Source organism: Eleutherodactylus coqui, chromosome 2 (genome assembly GCF_035609145.1).
Source record: "Eleutherodactylus coqui strain aEleCoq1 chromosome 2, aEleCoq1.hap1, whole genome shotgun sequence".
NCBI lineage: Eukaryota > Metazoa > Chordata > Amphibia > Anura > Eleutherodactylidae > Eleutherodactylus > Eleutherodactylus coqui.
In genome coordinates this window covers 216,497,040-216,517,796 of record NC_089838.1, presented here as the reverse complement: position 1 = coordinate 216,517,796, position 20,757 = coordinate 216,497,040, and the positions used below count along the sequence as shown (strand labels likewise).

The 20,757-nt window shown below is 41.6% G+C and overlaps 1 protein-coding gene across 2 annotated transcripts in view; it reads right to left on the bottom strand.

Moving 5' to 3' along the window:
• Nucleotides 1-14,081: 14,081 nt before the first annotated feature.
• The window catches only part of SHF (Src homology 2 domain containing F), a 317,699-nt gene continuing 311,023 nt past the window's right edge, over nt 14,082-20,757 (bottom strand). For both annotated transcript variants that reach the window (XM_066592477.1, XM_066592478.1), the window contains one exon: nt 14,082-14,722. In XM_066592477.1, the coding sequence (XP_066448574.1) occupies nt 14,536-14,722 (187 nt within the window). In that variant the 3' untranslated portion in view covers nt 14,082-14,535. The remainder of the gene's footprint in view (nt 14,723-20,757) is intronic.

Below are 20,757 nucleotides of genomic sequence, written 5' to 3'. Positions count from 1 at the left end.
AAAGTTTAGCTTTAATGGTAAGACATTTTCAGTAATTCAAGCATTATACCCAAATCCCTCAGCAAACATTCTGAACAATAGTGTCCTTTAAGACAGTTTTCCAATGTCAAATGGAAACTGCCCAGGATGCCCACTGTACCCTATTTTCTTTAGCTTATCTATAAACCTCCTAGCAGAGTCTATCGGATCAAGCAACAATGTTTATGACTACAACACAGGAAATGCTGCTTACTGTACAAAATTTGTTTGTAAATGTTTACTCTAATCCATATGAATCCAAACGCATCCACCCCAGAAACATTCTCTACTATCACCAACTTTAGTGAAGCAAGGTAACCACAGAGAAAAAAGTGGGACAAAAAAAAGTGGATTATACCCACCTGATAATCAGGTTTCCAGTAGTCTCCACGACAGCACCAATGAGATTGCCTCCTCCTGGTAGGACAGGAACATACTGAGAGGTTAAAAGCTCCCCCCCTTCCCCACTTTCCTCAGTGGATTCTAACGAATTGCCGGGGCAGGAGCTAAACTTAAATTTTTTCCCCTAACCGGGGTTTTTTAATTTTAAATTTATTATTTTATTTTTCTAGGGCGGGAAAGGTACGGGTGCTGTCGTGGAGACTACTGGAAACCTGATTATCAGGTGGGTATAATCCACTTTTTCCCCCAGTCGTCTCCACGACAGCACCAATGAGACGTACCAACTAAAGTTTATTAGGGTGGGATTGCTGCCGAGAGGACTTTGCGGCCGAAGGCCATGTCCTCGTCCTGCTGCACTTTTACCCTATAGTGTTTAGTGAATGTGTGGGGTTTTTTCCAGACTGCGGCCTTGCAAATTTGCTCGACCGAGGCTGAACTGTGTTCGGCCCATGAGGACGCTACTGCCCTTGTGGAATGGGCTTTAAGCGCTAACGGGATCTCCTTCCCGAGGGCTTTATAGGATTCTATGATGGCCAGGCGGATCCACCTGGCTATGGAACTTTTCGCTGCTTTGCTACCCTTATTTGGGCCACTGAACTGGACGAACAGGTTGTCATCCCGCCTCCAGTGGCTCGTTGTATCTATGTAGGTTAGGACTGCTCTCCTAACGTCCAGGCAGCTTAGGGTTCTTTCCTCCTCGTTTTTTGGGTGGCTGAAGAATGAGGGGATTATTATATCCTGGGACCTATGAAAATCTGACACTACTTTCGGCATAAAGGCCGGGTCTGTTTTAAATATTAGTTTGGTGTCTGTAATTTTCATAAACGGGTGGCGGATGGACAAGGCCTGTAGTTCGCTAACCCGTCTTGCGGATGTAATGGCTACTAGGAAGATGGTCTTGATTGTCAGCGTTCTTATAGGTAGCGCTTTGATCGGTTCGAATGGTACCGCTGTCATGGCCCCTAGAACCCAATTAAGGTTCCAGTCTGGGAACAGGTTTATGGGCCTAGGGCGTAATCTAGCTGCTGCTGTTAGGAACCTGTGGACCCATCTATCGTCTGCGAATTTTGTGTCGCAGATAGCGCTAAGGGCTGAAACCTGGACTTTTAGGGTGCTCGGGGAGAGGCCCATCTCTAAGCCCTCCTGCAGGAATTCTAAGATTAGCGGAGTGTCGGGGATAGAATCCCCGCGATCCCTTCCCTGTCTCCATGAGGAAAACTTTCTCCAGACCTTCTGGTAGATCAGGTGGGTCGTCTTTTTCCTACTGGACATTAGGGTTTCTACTACTTTCTCTGAGAATCCTTTCTGTCTTAGCGAGGATTCCTCAAGAGCCATGCCGTTAAATGGAGTTTGTCTAGGCCGGGGTGGTTCAGTGGCCCCTGCGATAGAAGATCCGTCCAGGTAGGCAAGGTGACTGGGTCCTGGACGCTCAGTGTTGTCAGAAGACCGAACCAGCTTCTTTTTGGCCAGAAGGGGGTCACTAGGATTAGCGTGCATCCCTGGGTTCTGAAGTGTTGTAAAACCCTGGGGATTAGTGGTATGGGAGGAAAGGCGTAGGCCAGTCCTTGTCCCCAGTCCTGGCCCAGGGCGTCTACCGCTATCGGACGATCTCCTGGCCGGAGGGAGAAAAAGTTGCCTACTTTCGTGTTCTCCCTGGTTGCGAAGAGGTCCAACTGTGGGGTCCCCCACCGGTTGGTTAAGATTCTGAATGCCTCTGGGGAGAGGGACCACTCTCCTGGGTCTATCTGCTTCCTGCTGAGGAAGTCTGCTTTTCCATTTAGTGTCCCCTTTAAGTGGGTTGCCGTGATCGAGAGGATCCGGCCCTCCGCCCAGTGAAAGATTTTCTGTGCGATGCTTTGCAGTGGGGGAGATCTTGTGCCCCCTTGGTGTCGTATGTGAGCGACCGCGGTGACATTGTCTGACAGTATTTTTATGTGATGGTTCTGTAGCGAGTTGCCCAACTGCTGTAGAACCTGCCAAACTGCCTGTAGTTCTCTGAAATTTGAGGATTGTTCTTTTATCCTCTGAGGCCAGGGACCCTGAAAGAATTGGTTCCCCACATGCGCTCCCCATCCACAGGCGCTTGCGTCTGTTGTGATGTGGATGGCTGGGTTTTGTAGCCAGTGAACCCCTCTCCGCAGGTTCTCTGGGGATGTCCACCAACGCAGGGATGTTTTTGCCCTGTTTGGGATGTACATCCTTGCCCCTAGCGAGGACTGCCTTTTGTCCCACGAGGATAGGACTACGGCCTGTAGGGCTCTGGTGTGGGCCTGGGCCCATGCTACTCCTGGGATGCATGATGTCAAGCTCCCCAGAAGAGACATTGCCTCCCGAATTGTGCAGAATCGTCTTCGTAGGAAGGTTTTGACTATTCTGCGGATTTTTTGTATTCTCTCCTCGGGTAGGTAGGAGCATTGCGATTCTGAGTCGAGAGTTATTCCCAGAAACGTCTTCTGCTTGCCGGGATCTAGGCTGGATTTTTCCCAGTTTATAATCCATCCCAATGATTGGAGAAGTTGTAGCACTGTCTCCAGATGTTTGGTTAGGAGTTTTTTGGACTCTGCTATTAATAGAATATCGTCCAGGTACGGTACTACTAGGATCGATTTTTCTCTCAGGTGGGCGGCTACCTCCGCCATAATCTTGGTAAAGATTCTGGGAGCTGAGGATATCCCGAAGGGCAGGCATCTGAACTGGTGGTGCTCTGTTCTTCCGCCCATGTCTACTGCGAACCGCAGGTATTTCTGTGAATCTTTGTGGATCGGGATGTGAAAATACGCGTCCTTCAGATCGATGGACGCCATGTAGGCTCCTCTGGGGATCAACTTTATTGTCGAGGAGATGGTTTCCATTTTGAATCTCCTGTATCGTACGCAGGTGTTCAGGTCTTTCAGGTTTATTATCGTCCGGTGTTTCCCGCCGGGTTTTTTTACTAAAAAGAGCCTGGAGTAATAGCCCTGGGTTTCCTCGTTTCGCGGTACGGGAGATATTGCGTTTAACCGCTGCAAGTCGCGCACGCTTTGCCCTAGTAAATGTAGCTGTTTTTTTGGGGCTCGCGTGGTAATGAATTTCCTTCTGGGGATGGATACCAGCTCTATCTGGTATCCGTGCTGTAGGATCTTTGGGATCCATGGGCCCCCGCAGATTGCGGCCCATTGATCCACAAAGCTCCCCAGCCTTGCCCCTACGGGGATGGCGTCAGGGTCTTTGCTTCGGCTCCCCCTGATGGGGGTTGAAGAGGATATTCCTTCCTCTGCCCCCCTTGGGGTAACTCCAGCGGCCTGTCTTGCCCTTGCCTCGGTAGGCCTCGGGCTGCTGCATTGGGGCCCGGGGAAAGGTCTTCACTCTCTGTGGTTTTTCCTCAGGGAACCCTTTTTTCCTGTCGGCCGCCTTCTCTAGAATTTTATCTAGGTCCGGTCCGAATAGAAATTGGCCGTAGAAAGGGAGGGCACACAATTTGTTTTTCGAGGCCAGGTCGCCTGACCATGACCTCAGCCATAACACCCTTCTGGCTGAGTTAGCGCGGGCTGTGGCTTTTGCTGAGAGTTTGACGGTCTCGGCTGCGGCGTCCGCTAAGAAGTTAGTGGCCATGCGCAGTATGGGAAGGGAGTTAAGGATCTGATCCCTCGGCGTTTTGTTGGTCAGATGTAGTTCCAGCTGCTCTAACCATACCCCCAGGGTCCGCGCCACGCAAGTGGCTGCGATCCCTGGCCTAAGGATGTTTGCCGCTGCCTCCCATGATTTCTTTAGGAGTCCCTCTGCCTTGCGATCCATGGGGTCTTTTAGCTGTGCGGCATCCTCAAAGGGCAGAGTCGTCCTCTTGGCTACCTTGGCCACCGGGACGTCTACCTTAGGTATTTCGTCCCAGCTTGCGCAAGCTTCCTCCTCCAGGGGGTATCTCCTTTTTACGCCTCGAGCGGAGTAGGAACCTGCGTCTGGTTTACTCCACTCTCTCTGAATTATTTTAGAGATGTTTTTGTGGACCGGGAAGGTATGTTTGCGCCTCTCCCCAAGTCCACTGAATATCTCATCCTGTCGGGTCCGCGGCTCTCTGGGCTGTTCTATTTTTAACGTAGCCCTAACTGATTTAATTAGTTCCGTCAATTCATCTTGATGGAACAAATATTTCCTGTAGTCCTCCTCCTCTGAGGACTCTTCGGCCGCCTGCTCCTCTTGCTCTGATCCGATGGAGTTCTCGGAATCAGAAGACTCCTCGGGAACATATGCCTTTCTTCGGCGTTTTGCTGGCGGTGCCGGCAGTGACGTTAGAGCTGATTGAACCTCTTCCTTCACCAGCTTTCTAACGTCATCCAGGAATCCCCCCGATTCCTCTCTGACTAGCCTAGCCACGCATGCCTTGCATAGAGGCCTCTGATACGTGGCTGGCAGTCTCGTCCCGCATTCCACGCACTTTCGCAGTTTTGTTCTGGGGGGGATGTCTTTTTTATCCCCCTGACAAACAAAGCATTTTTGCGGGTAAACATGCAATTTTTCCATACACAACATACTGGATATTTGCATTGTATTTTTGCCGCACTGGCTACTTACGGCCGCTGAGGCTGAGGTTTCAGCTGTCTCTGGGGCTGGAGCACTCATCTTTATACCAGTGCTGCAGACACCCTGCGACCTGTGATGCTGGTGTTCTGGCTTCTCTCAGGTTCCTATTTGAATTTTCGCGCTCCTGCGCTAAGCCCCGCCCCCTCTGCTCCTAATGCAGACGCGATGACGTCATCGCGCTGGACGTGAGATGCGGCGCCCCGCCCCCTGCCGTCAAAGGGCTTCCTGGAGCGCCGCGCTGTAATTTCTGCCGGAGGACGAGGGGGACTGAGGCTCCCGCTTTGAACCCCCTATGGGCCGCCGCGGGAGGAACCTGGCCCGGGGGTTACCACCCTGATGTGGCGTCCCGGGAGTCGTCTGGCTGCGAAGGGATGACAGGGTGAGCCACTGCCTTCCGATCCGCCTGTATGCTTTCGCTGGCTTCTCCACCAGCTCCTCTCATAGATCCTGCCTCCTGGCAGGACAGGAAGACACTGAGGAAAGTGGGGAAGGGGGGGAGCTTTTAACCTCTCAGTATGTTCCTGTCCTACCAGGAGGAGGCAATCTCATTGGTGCTGTCGTGGAGACGACTGGGGGAAAGAATAATTTGAGGGTCTGCGCTCCTTAAAAATAACAATTGTGAATGTAGAAAAATTCACTTACTTAGATGAGGGTCACCAAATTAAGAGACCCCCCCCACCAAAAGAAAGACGTAATGCCAATGGAGATGGTGGTGATGTAGTCCAAACACCAAATGCAACTTTGATCCACAAGGAACAGGAGCAAAAATTACTCTTTTCTCTTTTAAAATGTTATTTATTAAAGTAAACAAACAAACAAAAAGCTACAAACTCAAGCCAACAAAAAGTCCAGGTACACAAAACAAAGATTATGCGACGCATTTCGGCACACACGGGTGCCTTTCTCAAGCATAAAAACATGCACAAACAGACACAAATATGAAGTGCAATTCATTATGCTTACCAAATGTAATGGAGCTGTGTGAGCGCCGCAGAACGCCGGACCGTGACATCACCAGAAGGGCATCCAGCATGATGGCGTAGGCAGTGGTAATGACGTTTCAGTCTGGTGGAGCGCAATAATACGTTCAACAGAGAAAGTGCATGAGTGCAAACAACAGGCAGTGTGCACTGTGTGATTTCACGAGCGTGCAGAAGCACATATTAAACAAAAAACAACTTTATCAACAAGCTAACAATCTAATGCATAACATAGAAAAACTAAATGGAGAAAGAAAAAACAAATCTAATTTAAAAATTACTATTACCAACTTATGGTAGTAAGTATCCCACTAAAAAGTCAATACGAAGAAATCCTGAATATTTTCTACAAATGCCCTCTCAGAGAGCATCACAGTAACATAAAAAAAGTGCAAAATGCAAAAGTTACAGAAATCGATTACATAACTAAGTATTGAACTTTCCTTATCAACTAAAATGCACAAAGAACTACAAAGATTACATTTAGAATACTTTTGTTTTGAGGAGTTGTGGTTGTTAGCAGTTTAGTTGTTCGCGACCCTCACGGCAAGCTCCCTCCATGTTTTTTGGTTGAGGAGTACTGCCATTTAAAATAATTCTTCCTGAAAGAACATTTTATAATCCGATGGCCGTTCTACATCTGTAAATTATTTGCCTAAATCATTTTCCTGAAGGCAGTTTAGACAAATGATGTTTTCTCCTGCTGAGTATTGTAGAAAAAAGGTATTTCTTTTCAGAAATTTGATCTTCTCTTTGAGAAAGTGTAGTGCGTTTGGATGGGTTAGGAGAGGTTTGGCATTTTGCAATTCGAGGAAATATCTGAATTGTAATCATTTTTAGAAATCTTAATAGCATATATCGGTGCTGTGTGCTTGCCTCACAGGCAAAAGTTTGCTAGCCAGCCCCTGCCTGCAAGGGATAGTGAAGGTCAAGGATAGATAGCAATGATCCCACACAATTCTATATCACCACCAGGTACAGAGACTGCTGAATTTCTGGAGACCAAGTTATTTGAATGCTTTTTCTGTGACATGCGAAATTTGTGTTACTTTGGGATTAATATTGCTGTGACCTTCAACTAATCCGCTGGATCAAGTGACTGTATATGCAACTTCCATTGGGTGAGTAACCAATGGTTACAGCTTTATCGCTGTTTGTGATCATACAAGGGCCTGCCTCCTTTTCATTGCACTATGCTGTTATCTTTGTTGGTGTTGATTTTTGTACCACATGGTTGTTCATTTTAATACTTTCTGCAAAGATTAGGCTTTAATTCGACTCTTTTTTAAGTGATTTTTTTCCATACTTCGCAATACACTTTACATGTGAAGTTGTTTCATTTTTGATGGTATGAGTGATGCTGAATAGATGACATTCTTACTTGTACCGGTAATTGGCCTGTTGTTTTATGCTTGGACTATATCCACAAATATTTAGGTCACGTTACAATCTACATGATTCATAATTCCATGCACAATATGTGCTGTCAATGCATCTTACTTCATCCTATTATATGTTTCATAATTGAATTTGAAATGTGTTTTTTTTTGGCTTAACATCTATTATAAAGTCATTTGTCTCAGTTCTTCATTTGTTAACTTGCCTGATGAATGAGCCTCAGTGCTGTGAAAGCTTGCAAATATAATTTTTCTGGTTAGCCAACGAAGATATCCCCGCTATAATACTTTGGTCTTTTTTATACAAGAGTATTTAACACCACAAAGTCATTTGAAAAATTATTAGAGGAACTAATAACTCGCTGTCTTATAAAATACCATATTTTGCCATTTAAAAGCTTTACAATTTGCATATATTTACATTGTAATAATTTCTATTAGCCAAAGTAGATTCAAGCACTGCACTCCGTTTGATGAATAAAAAAAATACCCTTATTAATATTTCATAAAAAACAGATCAGTGTGTCACTGTAGCACCGAGTTGCAACTCAATGCTGCAGTGACGTGCTTAGCTGGTTTTTATAACATTTCAATAAAGGTATTTATTCATCAAATGAATTGCAGTGCTTGAATCAATTTTGCCTATTGTTAATGGACTTGGGCAGTCTAGGATCATGTTGTGCACCAGCCATTTGATTCCATCTGGGATGAGATGACTTGCCATTTAAGGCCTCATTCACATGAGCGCTGTCAATGTGATCCTATACACCAATGTGCTCCTATAGAAGCATTCACATGAATGATTGTTAGACACGCTAAATTCGCTCACCTAACAAGGATAGAACATGCGACTGCAGGTTGCATCTAAGCTTCGTGGTGCTTGCAAAGATAGGACCTGACCTATCTTTGGTGCGTGCTTTTCATAGACTCCTATGGGAGATGGAAAGTAGCACCATGCACCTTGGATTGTGTGAACGGGCTACTTCAGGTAGCAAGAATGAACCCATTCATGCGATCTTTAGAGCAGTATAGCCATGATCTTTTCACGTGGTTATACTGTGCGCCCACAGCGCATGCGTGAATGAGGCCTAACACTGTGTATTTTAGCAAGTTGACATTATGTGTCTAGATTTATGTTCATGATTTAGATTTGGCAAAGCAGGAAATCACTCATGTTTGACAAAATAATAATAATACAACTAACTGCTATAATACCCATATTTAGTTACAGTATGAATTTAAAGGGGTTTTCCAATTTTTAAAGCATTTGTGACAGTGGGGAGGATGAGTTATATAGTGATAAAGAACTACAATCCTCACATCCCTGCTGCTCTCCTGCTGCCAGCTTCAAACCTCTGATTTTCTGTTTACTCTCGTTGCATTGGTTATGTGGTTGTTTACCAACTTGTCGGCTGCAGCCAATAGGAGGCTTGATAGGGACCTGATCAGTATACAAACAGATTCCAGCAGCACTCAGTATATATGCCAATCTTGCAGGGGTGAAAATATTCAATGGAAAAGTAAGAGGAAATGAAAAGCAATTTAAGATTGTCCAACACAAGTAATTATGGAAAGCTAATGCAAGAATATGCCCAATGTACATATTGAAAACCACTAAAATCTGGATTCTACCTTTAAGCATAAGATTGATTTACATTTGGATGACTTTCTATTGAACCTTACATTTTGCTTTGTAACATATAGTGGAAACATAATTTTAAGGATTGTATACGTGAATATATGGAACAGTAAAAACTGCCATAATAGTAGTATTTTTAGAAAAATGTAGTTCCATTACTGGATATGAGAGTGTGTGAAAGGTTTCCGAAGAAGGATGAGTGGGTTAGCAATGTAGAGACATCACACTGCTGACCTTGCTGTCCATCAGTAAAATTGAAAAGCTTTCTGAAAATGAATTCATTGCTGCAGTAAAGTAGTTCAATAAACAAAGGCTGAATCTAAAATGCATCATTCCTTTTTAGATTTAGAGAGGTCAGAGTCACCAAGAACTTTCAACAACTTTTCCTTTTACCTCTCACAGGAGACCATTAAAATGAATTCACATTTCAAGGTGGCATTCTGAAATCCTTGGAACCTTCTCCATTTGTTGATGGTGTCATCTGTTTGTCAGATATACTTTCAAAATAATCTGGGCAAAATGTCAACTTCAGCTGGAAATGTGAAAACCTGACAGTAATACAAAACTTTGCAATGATGATCACTGGTCAGCCAAAGGCCCTCCTAGCTCTATCATAATCATCCAATTAGCCTTTCCCTAGTTGTGTAGTGGAGCCAGGCGGGTGCCTCAGCTGTTTTTTGGCTGTCAGGGCATCAGGGAGCACTATAAAGAAGCTGACTAAAACAACTGGACTATCTACACTGCAGGGGAGAGACGTGGGCAACAACAGGCCGGTTGCCATGAAGCATGACCAAGTAGTGTTTGTGTAGATGGGGCATCATGAGATGACAAGATGCCATACTGAGATGATTCCATTGGTAATTGTCTGACCATGGCAGTTGAATTAGACATAGCCTTGTACTTTTGTGTACTTAATGCCTGTTACTTTATGCATTAGGGCCATTTTAATATATTCTTGGAACTTCTATACAAGCAGGTTGGATAGTGGGGGGCCGACTTAAAATATTTGTCCTATCATAATACTTTTATTAACAATTTTCAGAATAATTACATTTTTCATCCTCCTATTAGTTGGATGGCCTGTTGCACTATGCTTTAACTATGCTTTATCTTTCTTATAAGTCTTCCCCGTCACCTTTTCGTACACCACTGATTACAAACTAAAAATAAATTCAAATTAATACCAAGTAACATTTTTCCCCATTGTTTTGGACTTTGGTCGAAAGAAAAGATCATCTGAAATAATTGTACTGATAACATTATTACATTAAATATACAGTTTTTATTTAACAAGGCAAAAGTCACAAATGCAAAGTTGTAACAGCAGTAAAAACACAAACATTAAGAGAGCAAGAAAGAGCAGATTCCTTCAACTCTTTGGGCATATGTACCCATACATTCCACCCGGTGAACAGACAGATAACGAGGGTAACAAGGTACCTGAAAGCTAAAACAAATTGAAGATGACAACAATTAAAATACCTGTAATGACAAGGTTTGACATAGTTCGGTATTTGAACCTTGATATCATTTTAGGGAACACTCTACTATAGAGGCTTAAGATCCTAAATGGCACATTATTATGTGTAAAGGGCAAGTGTGTCAATAAAATAAAAAGCAGGAGGCTGACACTGCAAGATTCTTTTATCTGGGATTGTGTTAGGACTTTGCAATTTCCATATCAGCTGTGCCTCCAGCAAACACTTAAAAATAGACATAAGGGAACTATGAATTGATTTCCTACAATACTGAAATAAAAATGAGAAAAACAGTGTAATGCATCAAGACTGTTAATCCAACACTGTCTTGTGTGGTCAACTACTGTCTTAAGCAGATTTGCTGTTAATAGCCCATTTAAAAAAAAAAAAATCTGCAAACAAAAACCTTTGCAACTAAACATATTTGATCAATTTCACTCCAGCATGTTACTAACATAAGCAGAATGATTCTGTTTCTTTGTCACAGGCAAAAGCTGGCCATACACATTAGATAACTGTTGCTTTAGCTGTCAGCCTAATGTGTGTTATCTTTTCCAACATCCTCGGCACTTGGCTTGGCTAAGCATGCATGCTTATGCTAATGTGGAGAATGGAATAAGACTGCCAGAAGTGCCTGATCTCCTGCAGGAACAAAGGATGTGTTTATAGATACTCAACATGTCTCATTATACTTTCCCCACACATCTGCAATCAGTAAACAATATGTCATTAGTCAAGTCAAATGAAACTCAAAATTATCTCAAAGCAACCGGATAGTGCAATAGTTGCTCAATAGACCTCAAGCAATATCCATACGATTCAATCCACTAGTGTGGCCCCATGCATCACTCGCCACTCCACTTAGTCTTTCCACCAAACCACAAATGTTAATAATAATGTAAGAGAATCAGAGGCACTAGAGATATCCAGGAAGTTAAAAGCCGTCTCTATTCACCTCTTCGTTAGGGCTTAGTCACACGGGCGGTTTTTTGCCCAGTTTGCAGATGCGCTTGCGATCTGCAAATATATATACCCAATGCTTAGCAATGGGATCGGTCACATGGACGATTTTTATGTGGATGTGCCGAAAATTATAGGACACAACAATTCGCAGAAAGCATGTAACTGCGTTCAGCGCAAATCGTTGTTCTTGTATATGCGCTCAATGGGGCCGGCGGCAGCAGCGTCGACCCCATTGAGAACATATACTAAAGATCGTTCTCCTCTGCCACAGCTGTAACAGCTGTGGCAGAGAAGAACGATGTTCTCCCATTGAATTCAATGAGCTGCCGGCAAGCGCTGTATTAATTTTCAGGGAAGGGCTTCAAATATAAGCCATTCCCTAAAAACCATCCAAAAAAGTGTAAAAAAATGAAAAATATATATACTCACCTTTTTGCAGCTGCCGGAGATCAGCCGCGTCCAGCCGGCTCTTCTCCTGAACTGCTTTCTGTAGTATTCAGCAGGCGGGGATTTAAAATCTTCCCTGCTGAATGGGCTGCCTCTGATTGGTCACAGCCCTCAGCCAATCAGAGGTAGCTCTCACTCACCCATTCATGAATTCATGAATGGGTGAGTGAGTGCTGCCTCTGATTGGCTGAGCACTGTGACCAATCAGAGGCAGTTCTCAGCTGTCATTCAATAGGGCTTATATTTGAAGCCCTTCCCCAAAAATTAATACAGCGCTTGCCGGCAGCCCATTGCTTTCAATGGAGCCGGCTGTATTGCCGGCTCCATTGAATTCAATTGGCGAACATCGTTCTCCTCTGCCACAGCTGTGGCAGAGGATAGCGGGCAGCGCCCGTGCGACCGAGCCCTTTGGGCAGATAAACGCTGCTAGCAGCGTTTTTTTCAGCTGTGAAGCTGGCTTCGGTCACGCGATTTTTTGTGCGCATCAGTTTTGCGCACAAAAAAAAAAAAATCGCACGAAAAAACACTCGTGTGACTAAGCCCTTAAAGTGCAATGGTCATTATGTCCACATTTGTCCTGTTTCTTTTGATTTGATAGTGGGCCTTGCATTTTAAGGAAATAGATGAATAAAGATGGCTTTTAACTTCTTGAATGTCTCTGGTGCTTTGGATTTTCTTGAGTTTGATTCAGTCCACATAAGACAGATAAAAGTATTAATATATCATAAGTAGTTTAAATTAAATTAAATTGTCAATAGACATTAGTTGGGTGACAATTATGTTATGTCTATGACTTAGGCATTTCAAAACAGACAGAAATGCAAGACAGGAACCAGGCCAGTTTTTCAACATAGCCAACATTTCTATGCACTTTTTGGAATCTTATGAACACTAATGTCTAAATGACTTATTTGCAAACAGTTGTACATACAACTATTTTATAGTTTTTCTATATTTATTTCTAATATTCTAACAACATTTTATTCAAAAACTAATTTGTAATTTGCAATCTCTATGTGAATTACCTGTGGACATTTAATTACCAATTAGCAAAAAGTACTAGAAATATTCCATGAAACTAGTGAGAAATCCTTATAAAATTACCTTGAATTGTATCAAAATTATAAATTTAAAAAAGCAAATTTTATTCATTTTTTCCCTTTCAATGCTACATTGTTAAGCAACGGAATAAAACATTTTTATACATTTTTGAATTCATGTATTTTTCAGTATAGATATATTCGAATGACAAACTATAAATTCAACACAATTCCTTAAAATAATCTTGACAGTTTGATAATCACTTTTGCTAAATATTCACTTTGATGAGTCAATCGAATGCATCTCTTCTAGGGCATACATATATTATACTTATATAGGAAGAGTAGAGATGAGCGAGTATACTCGCTAAGGCACATTACTTGAGCGAGTAGTGCCTTAGCCGAGTATCTCCCCGGTCATCTCTAAAGATTCGGGGGGCGGGGAGCGGCGGGGGAGAGCGGTGGGGGAGAGCGGGGAGATCTCTCTCTCCCTCCCGTGCCCCCCTTCTCTCCGCCGCAACTCACCTGTCACCCGTGCCGGCCCCCGAATCTTTAGAGACGAGCGGGGAGATACTCGACTAAGGCACTACTCGCTCGAGTAATGTGCCTTAGCGAGTATACTCGCTCATCTCTAATGAAGAGCATTTTAAGAACAACATTTCAGTTTTTCGCTGTGTAAATTTTCTTTTCCAATGCAGCTTCAATAACGATTCAGTAAATACATATAAATTGGTATATATGTCAACACATGGAAAACATTTGCAGAAATGGTGGGAAAACCAGCATTAATGTAATATGAGGAATGACCTCGAGAATTGTAATCAATGTTAAATAAATTAATTAAAGTATATGGTTAAAAAACAGAACAGAAGGAAACATCTATTGAAATCATAGCCCTCTGGATAATGTAAATCTCAATGGAAACCCTATGTACAAAAATAAACATATGTTGTTATTGCCTTCTTTATGCCCAACAGAAACGGAGGAGAGTTCTACAATCTGCTCCATTAACTTGGCCTCTTCACACCTTGACAACATTGTACAGTATTGCTGAATTTTTCATGGAATATTGTTACATACGCTCACACACACCGCAGACCAAGATTCAAATTCCCTCATTGATAATTGTGTTGTAGAACAACTCATGTGAGAGAACAAAATACCGGGGGATACATTTTCTTTTATTTTAAATAACAAGCATTTTATATTGTATATAGAAGTATTGCAACATTCGGGGGATTGGAGCCCCAGACCTCCTTAGAACAAGTTAGTGCCCATTTAGCTGGATAATTGGTTTATTAATGCTTTGCAGTTTGGTGACTTATGGGAAAACAGCCAGTATTGTTTTTAGAAGATCCACTTAAAGTACCAACACAAAACATTCTAAGTGTTCTAGCTTCCATTCACTACACCAAAGAGACGAAAATTAAATGTATAAAATCAAGGCTCGATGTTACTTTTTCCAGTTCTCCATTTTTTGCTTTTGTGATGGTAATTTTTGCTAATTCTTGGTGGAGTGGAGACTGAAGGATATTTATAAGAGCAATAAAAAAAAACATGAATCATGGGCCTCCCTTGACAATCCATCTTCTCCAAACATCCATGTGCTTGCTGTTACAATGTCCGTATTGCAACTGGGTAGAGTAGTGACATATGTTCAGCACTCTTAATTGGTAACTTGCGGCTGGTATAGTAGTGGATTATTTCTGGTACACTGTCAAAAGGTGGGCTGTTCTGTCCTAGGACATACTGATTTTCTTTGGTACGCGAGAGCTTCATGTGCATGAATCCTTGACTGCTCCTATTAGAGGTAAAAGAACAACAACATTATTTTAAAAGATTATACATTATAGAACATATTAGATATGAATTTTAGTCTTTAAGTGATCAACCGTGTTATCAATGACTGACAAGCTCAATCTGTTAAACAATATGCAGACATATGCAAATTTACATTAGTAGGGCTTCCTTAATCCATTGCTCCAAGATTACATTCCATTAGTTATCTTTCAGTATCAAAGCTTATAAAAGTAAATACATTACTATTATTTAAAATGCCTGTTGTAAAGCATATCTCTAATATTTCTTTTTTTTAATTCATTTTCAGGTTATGATTGCAGATTTCTTTTTTATTCTATTGTCTGTACAAGACTGTGTGGGCTGCTATCTTGCCTGAGTTGCGGTTCACAGAATTTTGAGATATGCTTTACAGCAGCCTCATGGGCCATTCACACATTGGACAGGAGCTGAAGCACTAACCTCTATTGGAGATTGTTGTGGGCATGCTCTATGACTTGCAAAAGTCATTGGGCAGGGGGATATATATATATATATATATATATATATATATATATATTGACATTGCCTTTAAATCAGCACCTAATATTAGTGAAGCTTATAGTTAAAATGCTATTATCATATACTGTACACACACATACATTTTTCTAGAGATTCTATAGATGTGTGAAATGTAGTAATCACCAGGAGAGATAATCTGGAGTTCATATGACTAATCTCATTGAGTTACACTACAGTCAGCCTCTACCGCACCCAAAATGACTACTCCTAGATAACAAAAAATAACATTTAATTACGCAATAATTAGAGATAAAATAAACTAGAGCCTTAAGGCCCATTTACACACAACGATTATTGATCAAAATTCACTCATAAACCATCGTTTGAGCGATAATCTTTATATGTAAATGCTCCCACCTTTCACTCTTTGGCTGAACGATGATTTTTAGCTGTGCATAAAATCCATCATTCAGCCAGAGTGAAGATAACACAGAACACGTTCTATGTTTGCTGTCCATGGTGCTAAATTCTCCACAGGAGTGCTGATTATATTGCATTCAGCAGAGAGCCCGTGGCAGAACAATAGAGCTGTATGCAGATAACAGACTACCTTCTGTTCTCTACATACAGCTCCTGAAGACTTATTAACATTCAAATGAAGGTGATAAGCTGCTAATGGACATTAGTGTCCATTAGCAGCTTATGCAAAACAATTGCTCAAAACCTATCTTTTGAACAATTATAATTGCATGTAAATGGGTCCTAAATTGTTGGTTTAGGGTCTTTTTTACATAGGATAGTGGTTAAATGTTCAACTGGAGTCCCAACAATTATCGCTCCTGTACCTTCACAGAAGATTGATAATTCGTTCAGTGAATGGAGTTGGAGTGTGCTGGAGATTACTTTTGGCCGTCCACCTCCATTTACAGTAAAAAAGGCAGTCGTTCATAAATGTCAATTGATTTTTATGCCTGTATAAACTGGACAAATGATAAATGAACAAATTATCGTTTGTTATTCAGTTGCTGGCAATGTTTAACTGAATGATTATCATTCAATTTCACACGATCCAGTGATACACAGAACAATAATTACTCCATATAAAAGGGCCCTTACTTGTATCAATATGCTATATTCAGCTAGAAAGCACATTTACTGTTCATATCACATTTATGATGTTCTTTTAGCATGTACACCAGGAAGTGTTCTTTCAGAAGTATATAGAGGAGTTCTTCTTAGTTATATTTCAGATAGAAGGCTCACAATGTGTGAACAAGGCCTAATCTGAGCTTTAGGCGTCGTTCATACAAGCGCTGTTTTCTCGCTGCTAAGCAGCAAGACAACAACACTGCTATAGTCCAGAAAGGATTGTGTGAACGGGCTGCTTCAAGCTTCGTGAAGCAGCCGGTTCACACTATCCGAGGCGTGTGCTGCATGCTTTCAAGGCTCCCATAGGAGCCAGTGGAAAGCACGCAGCAAAGATAGGACATTTCCTTGGAGCCGACATGCGAGTTTGCACTTGCATGTCCTATCTTTATTAGACGCGCTGATTCAGCGCATCTAACAGTCGCTCATGTAAACACTATTGGTTCCTATAGAAGCGTGTTTTGAGTGCTACTAAGCAGTGCTGGGGACACGCCCGTCTGAACGAGGCCTTATGGTTTGCATTTCCTTGCACTGGTCAATGCTGCAGTATCCAAATTATAGTCACATTTATTGATTAAACTGTCAAGATGCCATTTCTGCCAGTACGTTACAAGCTAGAGACTCGTTGCCATCTACTCTTGCAAAATGTGGGAACTTGTTCTAGGAAAGTGGAATAAATCTTCATATGATCAAATGTGGCTGAAGGCACAGCTGTGTAAGGTTTTGCAACTTGAATCTCATGCATGTGAATGAAACAGAGCTGGGAAACCAGACACAGCTCAGGGACAGAAGTGGTGCTATCACTGGGAAAAAGCAGACCACTGCTTCATTCATTTTATACAACCTTTTAGTCTCTGGAGTATTAAAAAGTCAGAGAAAAATATTAACCAGAATGTGACCCTACAGTTTACATTGCAATTTTATTTTAATTTTGATTTTAGTATTTGGCACATAGGACATGATTTACAGGCAAGAATAAGCTGCATATGTATAAGAATGGGGTGATAATGAGGAAAAAGTGTCATTATTCTGGTCTTCAATGCAGTCAATAGTAAAGCACAAATTAACATTCGCAGACATCCATTATAATAGATATACATAGAAGGCCACAGTGATATCAAAACATTTTAAGTGATTCAAGGTATACTGTCATTTCTAATTATGCTCAGGCAGGTTATCTGGAGAGCACTGTCCTGGCTTTGAAACCATCTGCTGGATGAATGGCTCTCCTGGGAGGAGGAAGGAAGTGTTGGAGAAGACAAGAAGAGATGGAGCATATATATCTCTGCACTGTGAGAACATTACAATTCAATTAACTCCTTCACATCTAGCAAGAATAATTATGTGAATACACAGCAGTATGGTTAGAACCATGCTTTGACAAATAAAAGAAAATTTACTACCACACTGTAAGTATGCTTATAAAGTCTATTATAGACTCTTTAAACTGATTAAGATCTGTAAGGCTAAAATAAGACATAAATTTCAAAGATGAAGTGCTATGGAGAAGTGTCAATTATAATATAATCAGTACAATAAAGCATATATCACTTGTGTATTGCTTATTGGCCCTGATCACCATATTGAATGTTCAATCCAAAATAGACCTGAAATTCTGTACGGTTCATTTGTAGCGTTTGGATTCATACTGACTGCAGCTCTGTTTTCCAGATACAGAGCTCCAAATCCCTTGCATAGACAAGTGATGATAAAATTTCTATACCTACAGTCATCACTAGGGGGAGCTTGTGAGCTGACTGTATACTGTAAAAATATTGACATCATTGATTTGGTTTTCTGGGATTCATTACTAATGGCCTATATGTGTGGCTGGGTTCAGTACTGCAGTTCAGTCCAAGCTGAAGGCAAACAGAATTCAATCATTTAAATCTTCATGTTTATATCTATGCAGGAGACCTGAATCTCTGTTATGGGAAAGTAGAGCTCCAACATTATAAATATAGGTTATGAAGTCGCTCAAAACAAAATGTTGAACCTAAAAGCAATATGGTATTACAATATGGAGATTCACGTTAATAAAGTAACTAAAGAAAACAGTAGAGTAATTGCCCTACTGAATCTCTGCAAAGTCTCATGCACACAAACGTATTAGAACTCCACCTAAAACTGGCCATACACTTAAGATAAAAGTTGGTCGAAATGGCTGGTATTGACCATTTTGGCCAACCAAGATTTAAAAAATTTTCACAAAAGATGGTTTGTGATGGTCAATGGCCTTTGTGAGGTTTGCAATGTGTCAGTTGAAACTAGATGTGTATGGCATGATAGGTTGAATATAGTTGATCATTTACACAAGCAATTTGCACTTTTTCTTTTAATTTCGTGTCAGTCTAGTCTGGCATGTTACTGGCAAGATCATTCGTATGAACCAATGACCTGATTGGCCGCATTCTAGCCAATCATAATCTATGTATATGGTCCGCGTTAGTTTGTTAGCCAACTATAAGGGCTCACGCTCATCCATACAGAATCCAGCAGACATAAACTCTATATAGAGGTACAGTAATGGCCTTATGACAAAACAAATGTAATAGGGCTATTAACCCTTTCCAATCCACTGTCTGACCTCTGAAGACATTATGATTTAAGGCTGTACAGCTCCGATATTGGAAGACGTCCGTCGGGGTTCTCTTATTGTGTATTGCCAACCTCTCTGCTGTCAGAGGCTATCCAACGTGTCACCTCATGCAGTACTGGCTTTAGCCAGCATATAGCACCGTTGTATAATGGCAGACAAAGAGTAAGCCCCCTAGGAAAATCAGGATACAAATTGGATTGAAAAAAGGTTAACACTAAAATGTTTTAAATATTCTGTGTCCCATTTACAAAATATATTGGCTTAAACAACACACTATAGATTGTTTAGTGAGATTAACGGAAAATGCTGAGAAATTTTACATTTATTCGGCTATCATACTTTACCAGGGAAATGATTCCTAGAGAAGCATCAGCATTAATTATCTATGCAGCACATATTGTAACCATCTTATCTGTCTATTAGAGATGAGCGAGCGTACTCGCTAAGGGCAAATACTCGAGCGAGTATTGCCTTTTGTGAGTACCTGCCCGTTCGTCTCAAAAGATTCGGGTGCCGGCGGGGGTGAGCGGTGAGTTGCGGGAGTGAGCAGGCTGTAGTGGGGGGAGAGAGAGATATCTCCCCCCCGTTCCTCCCCACTCTCCCCCGCCGCTTCTCGCCCGCCGCCGCCGGCACCCGAATCTTTTGAGACGAACGGGCAGGTACTCGCAAAAGGCAATACTCGCTCGAGTATTTGCCCTTAGCGAGTACACTCACTTATCTCAACTGTCTATCTTACCATCACTCTTTCAATCTGAAAGTTGTGCGGCCCTTTCCTTTAAATACATTGCTCACTCCTATAATGCAGCTTTTTTAAACGCTTCATAAGAAAAAAATGGTGCAGAATTTGTTAAATATGGCGTTTTGCCTCAACACCGCTGTATTAAATTCAAGAAAACCTTTGCAATTGCATTGATACATTTGCCACATTGTCCCTTTAAAACATCCTATGCTACTTCAGTGTGGTGCAGGAATAATTAAATGTCCTATGAAGAATTTATGAGCTATGCTCCACAAGACTTCAGGGTTACACTAAGCTCAAGCTATGAAAAACCACCATTCAGGGATCCTAAATAATACATTGCAGACTTTATTTTACTTTGATAACTAATTGTATAAATACACATAAGTACTGCATAGAACAGAACATGTTAGATAAATCTGCAGTCTTGTGCTATCAAGGTCTTTAAACCAACAGTGACAGCTCAATATACAAAAAGATTTATGGCAAAAAAACCTCATCTATATCTTTCTATCTTGCTGCTTTGTCAACTGAAGACATATTTATTTAGGAGAAGGAAAGATTTATCTAGCTTCCCTACATCTGGTGGTTAATCAATTGGACATAAACTGAACAGTACTTATGAAGTGACTCTGGGGCCACTTCAAATCCATTTTCTTAGTCTCTGTCTTCCAAGGGATGAAAAAGAGGTGTGCGGCACAATCTCAGCCTTTTTGTCTCTCTGAAGATAAGACTGTTTTTCCTCTATGGTGTAGTTGCCAGACTGAGAAATGGAATCTTGGCTTAGAAGCCACTTGCTTATGAGCCAGATTAAGCTGGCAATATATGCCTAATGTTTCAAAAAAACATACAATGTTCTCTGGATTTTCTACTAATATGCCTTAAGCTCTACAATGATACACTTATATGTAAAACAAAAAAAGTTATAGGAGAGAAGCCTTTATGGATTGACTAACCAGAAATATTATATTTGCAAGGGTCTTCTGTGCTCCAAAATCTTGCAAATATGAATTTTCTCCTTACCTATTAAAGGTCTACCCCTCCTATAACACTT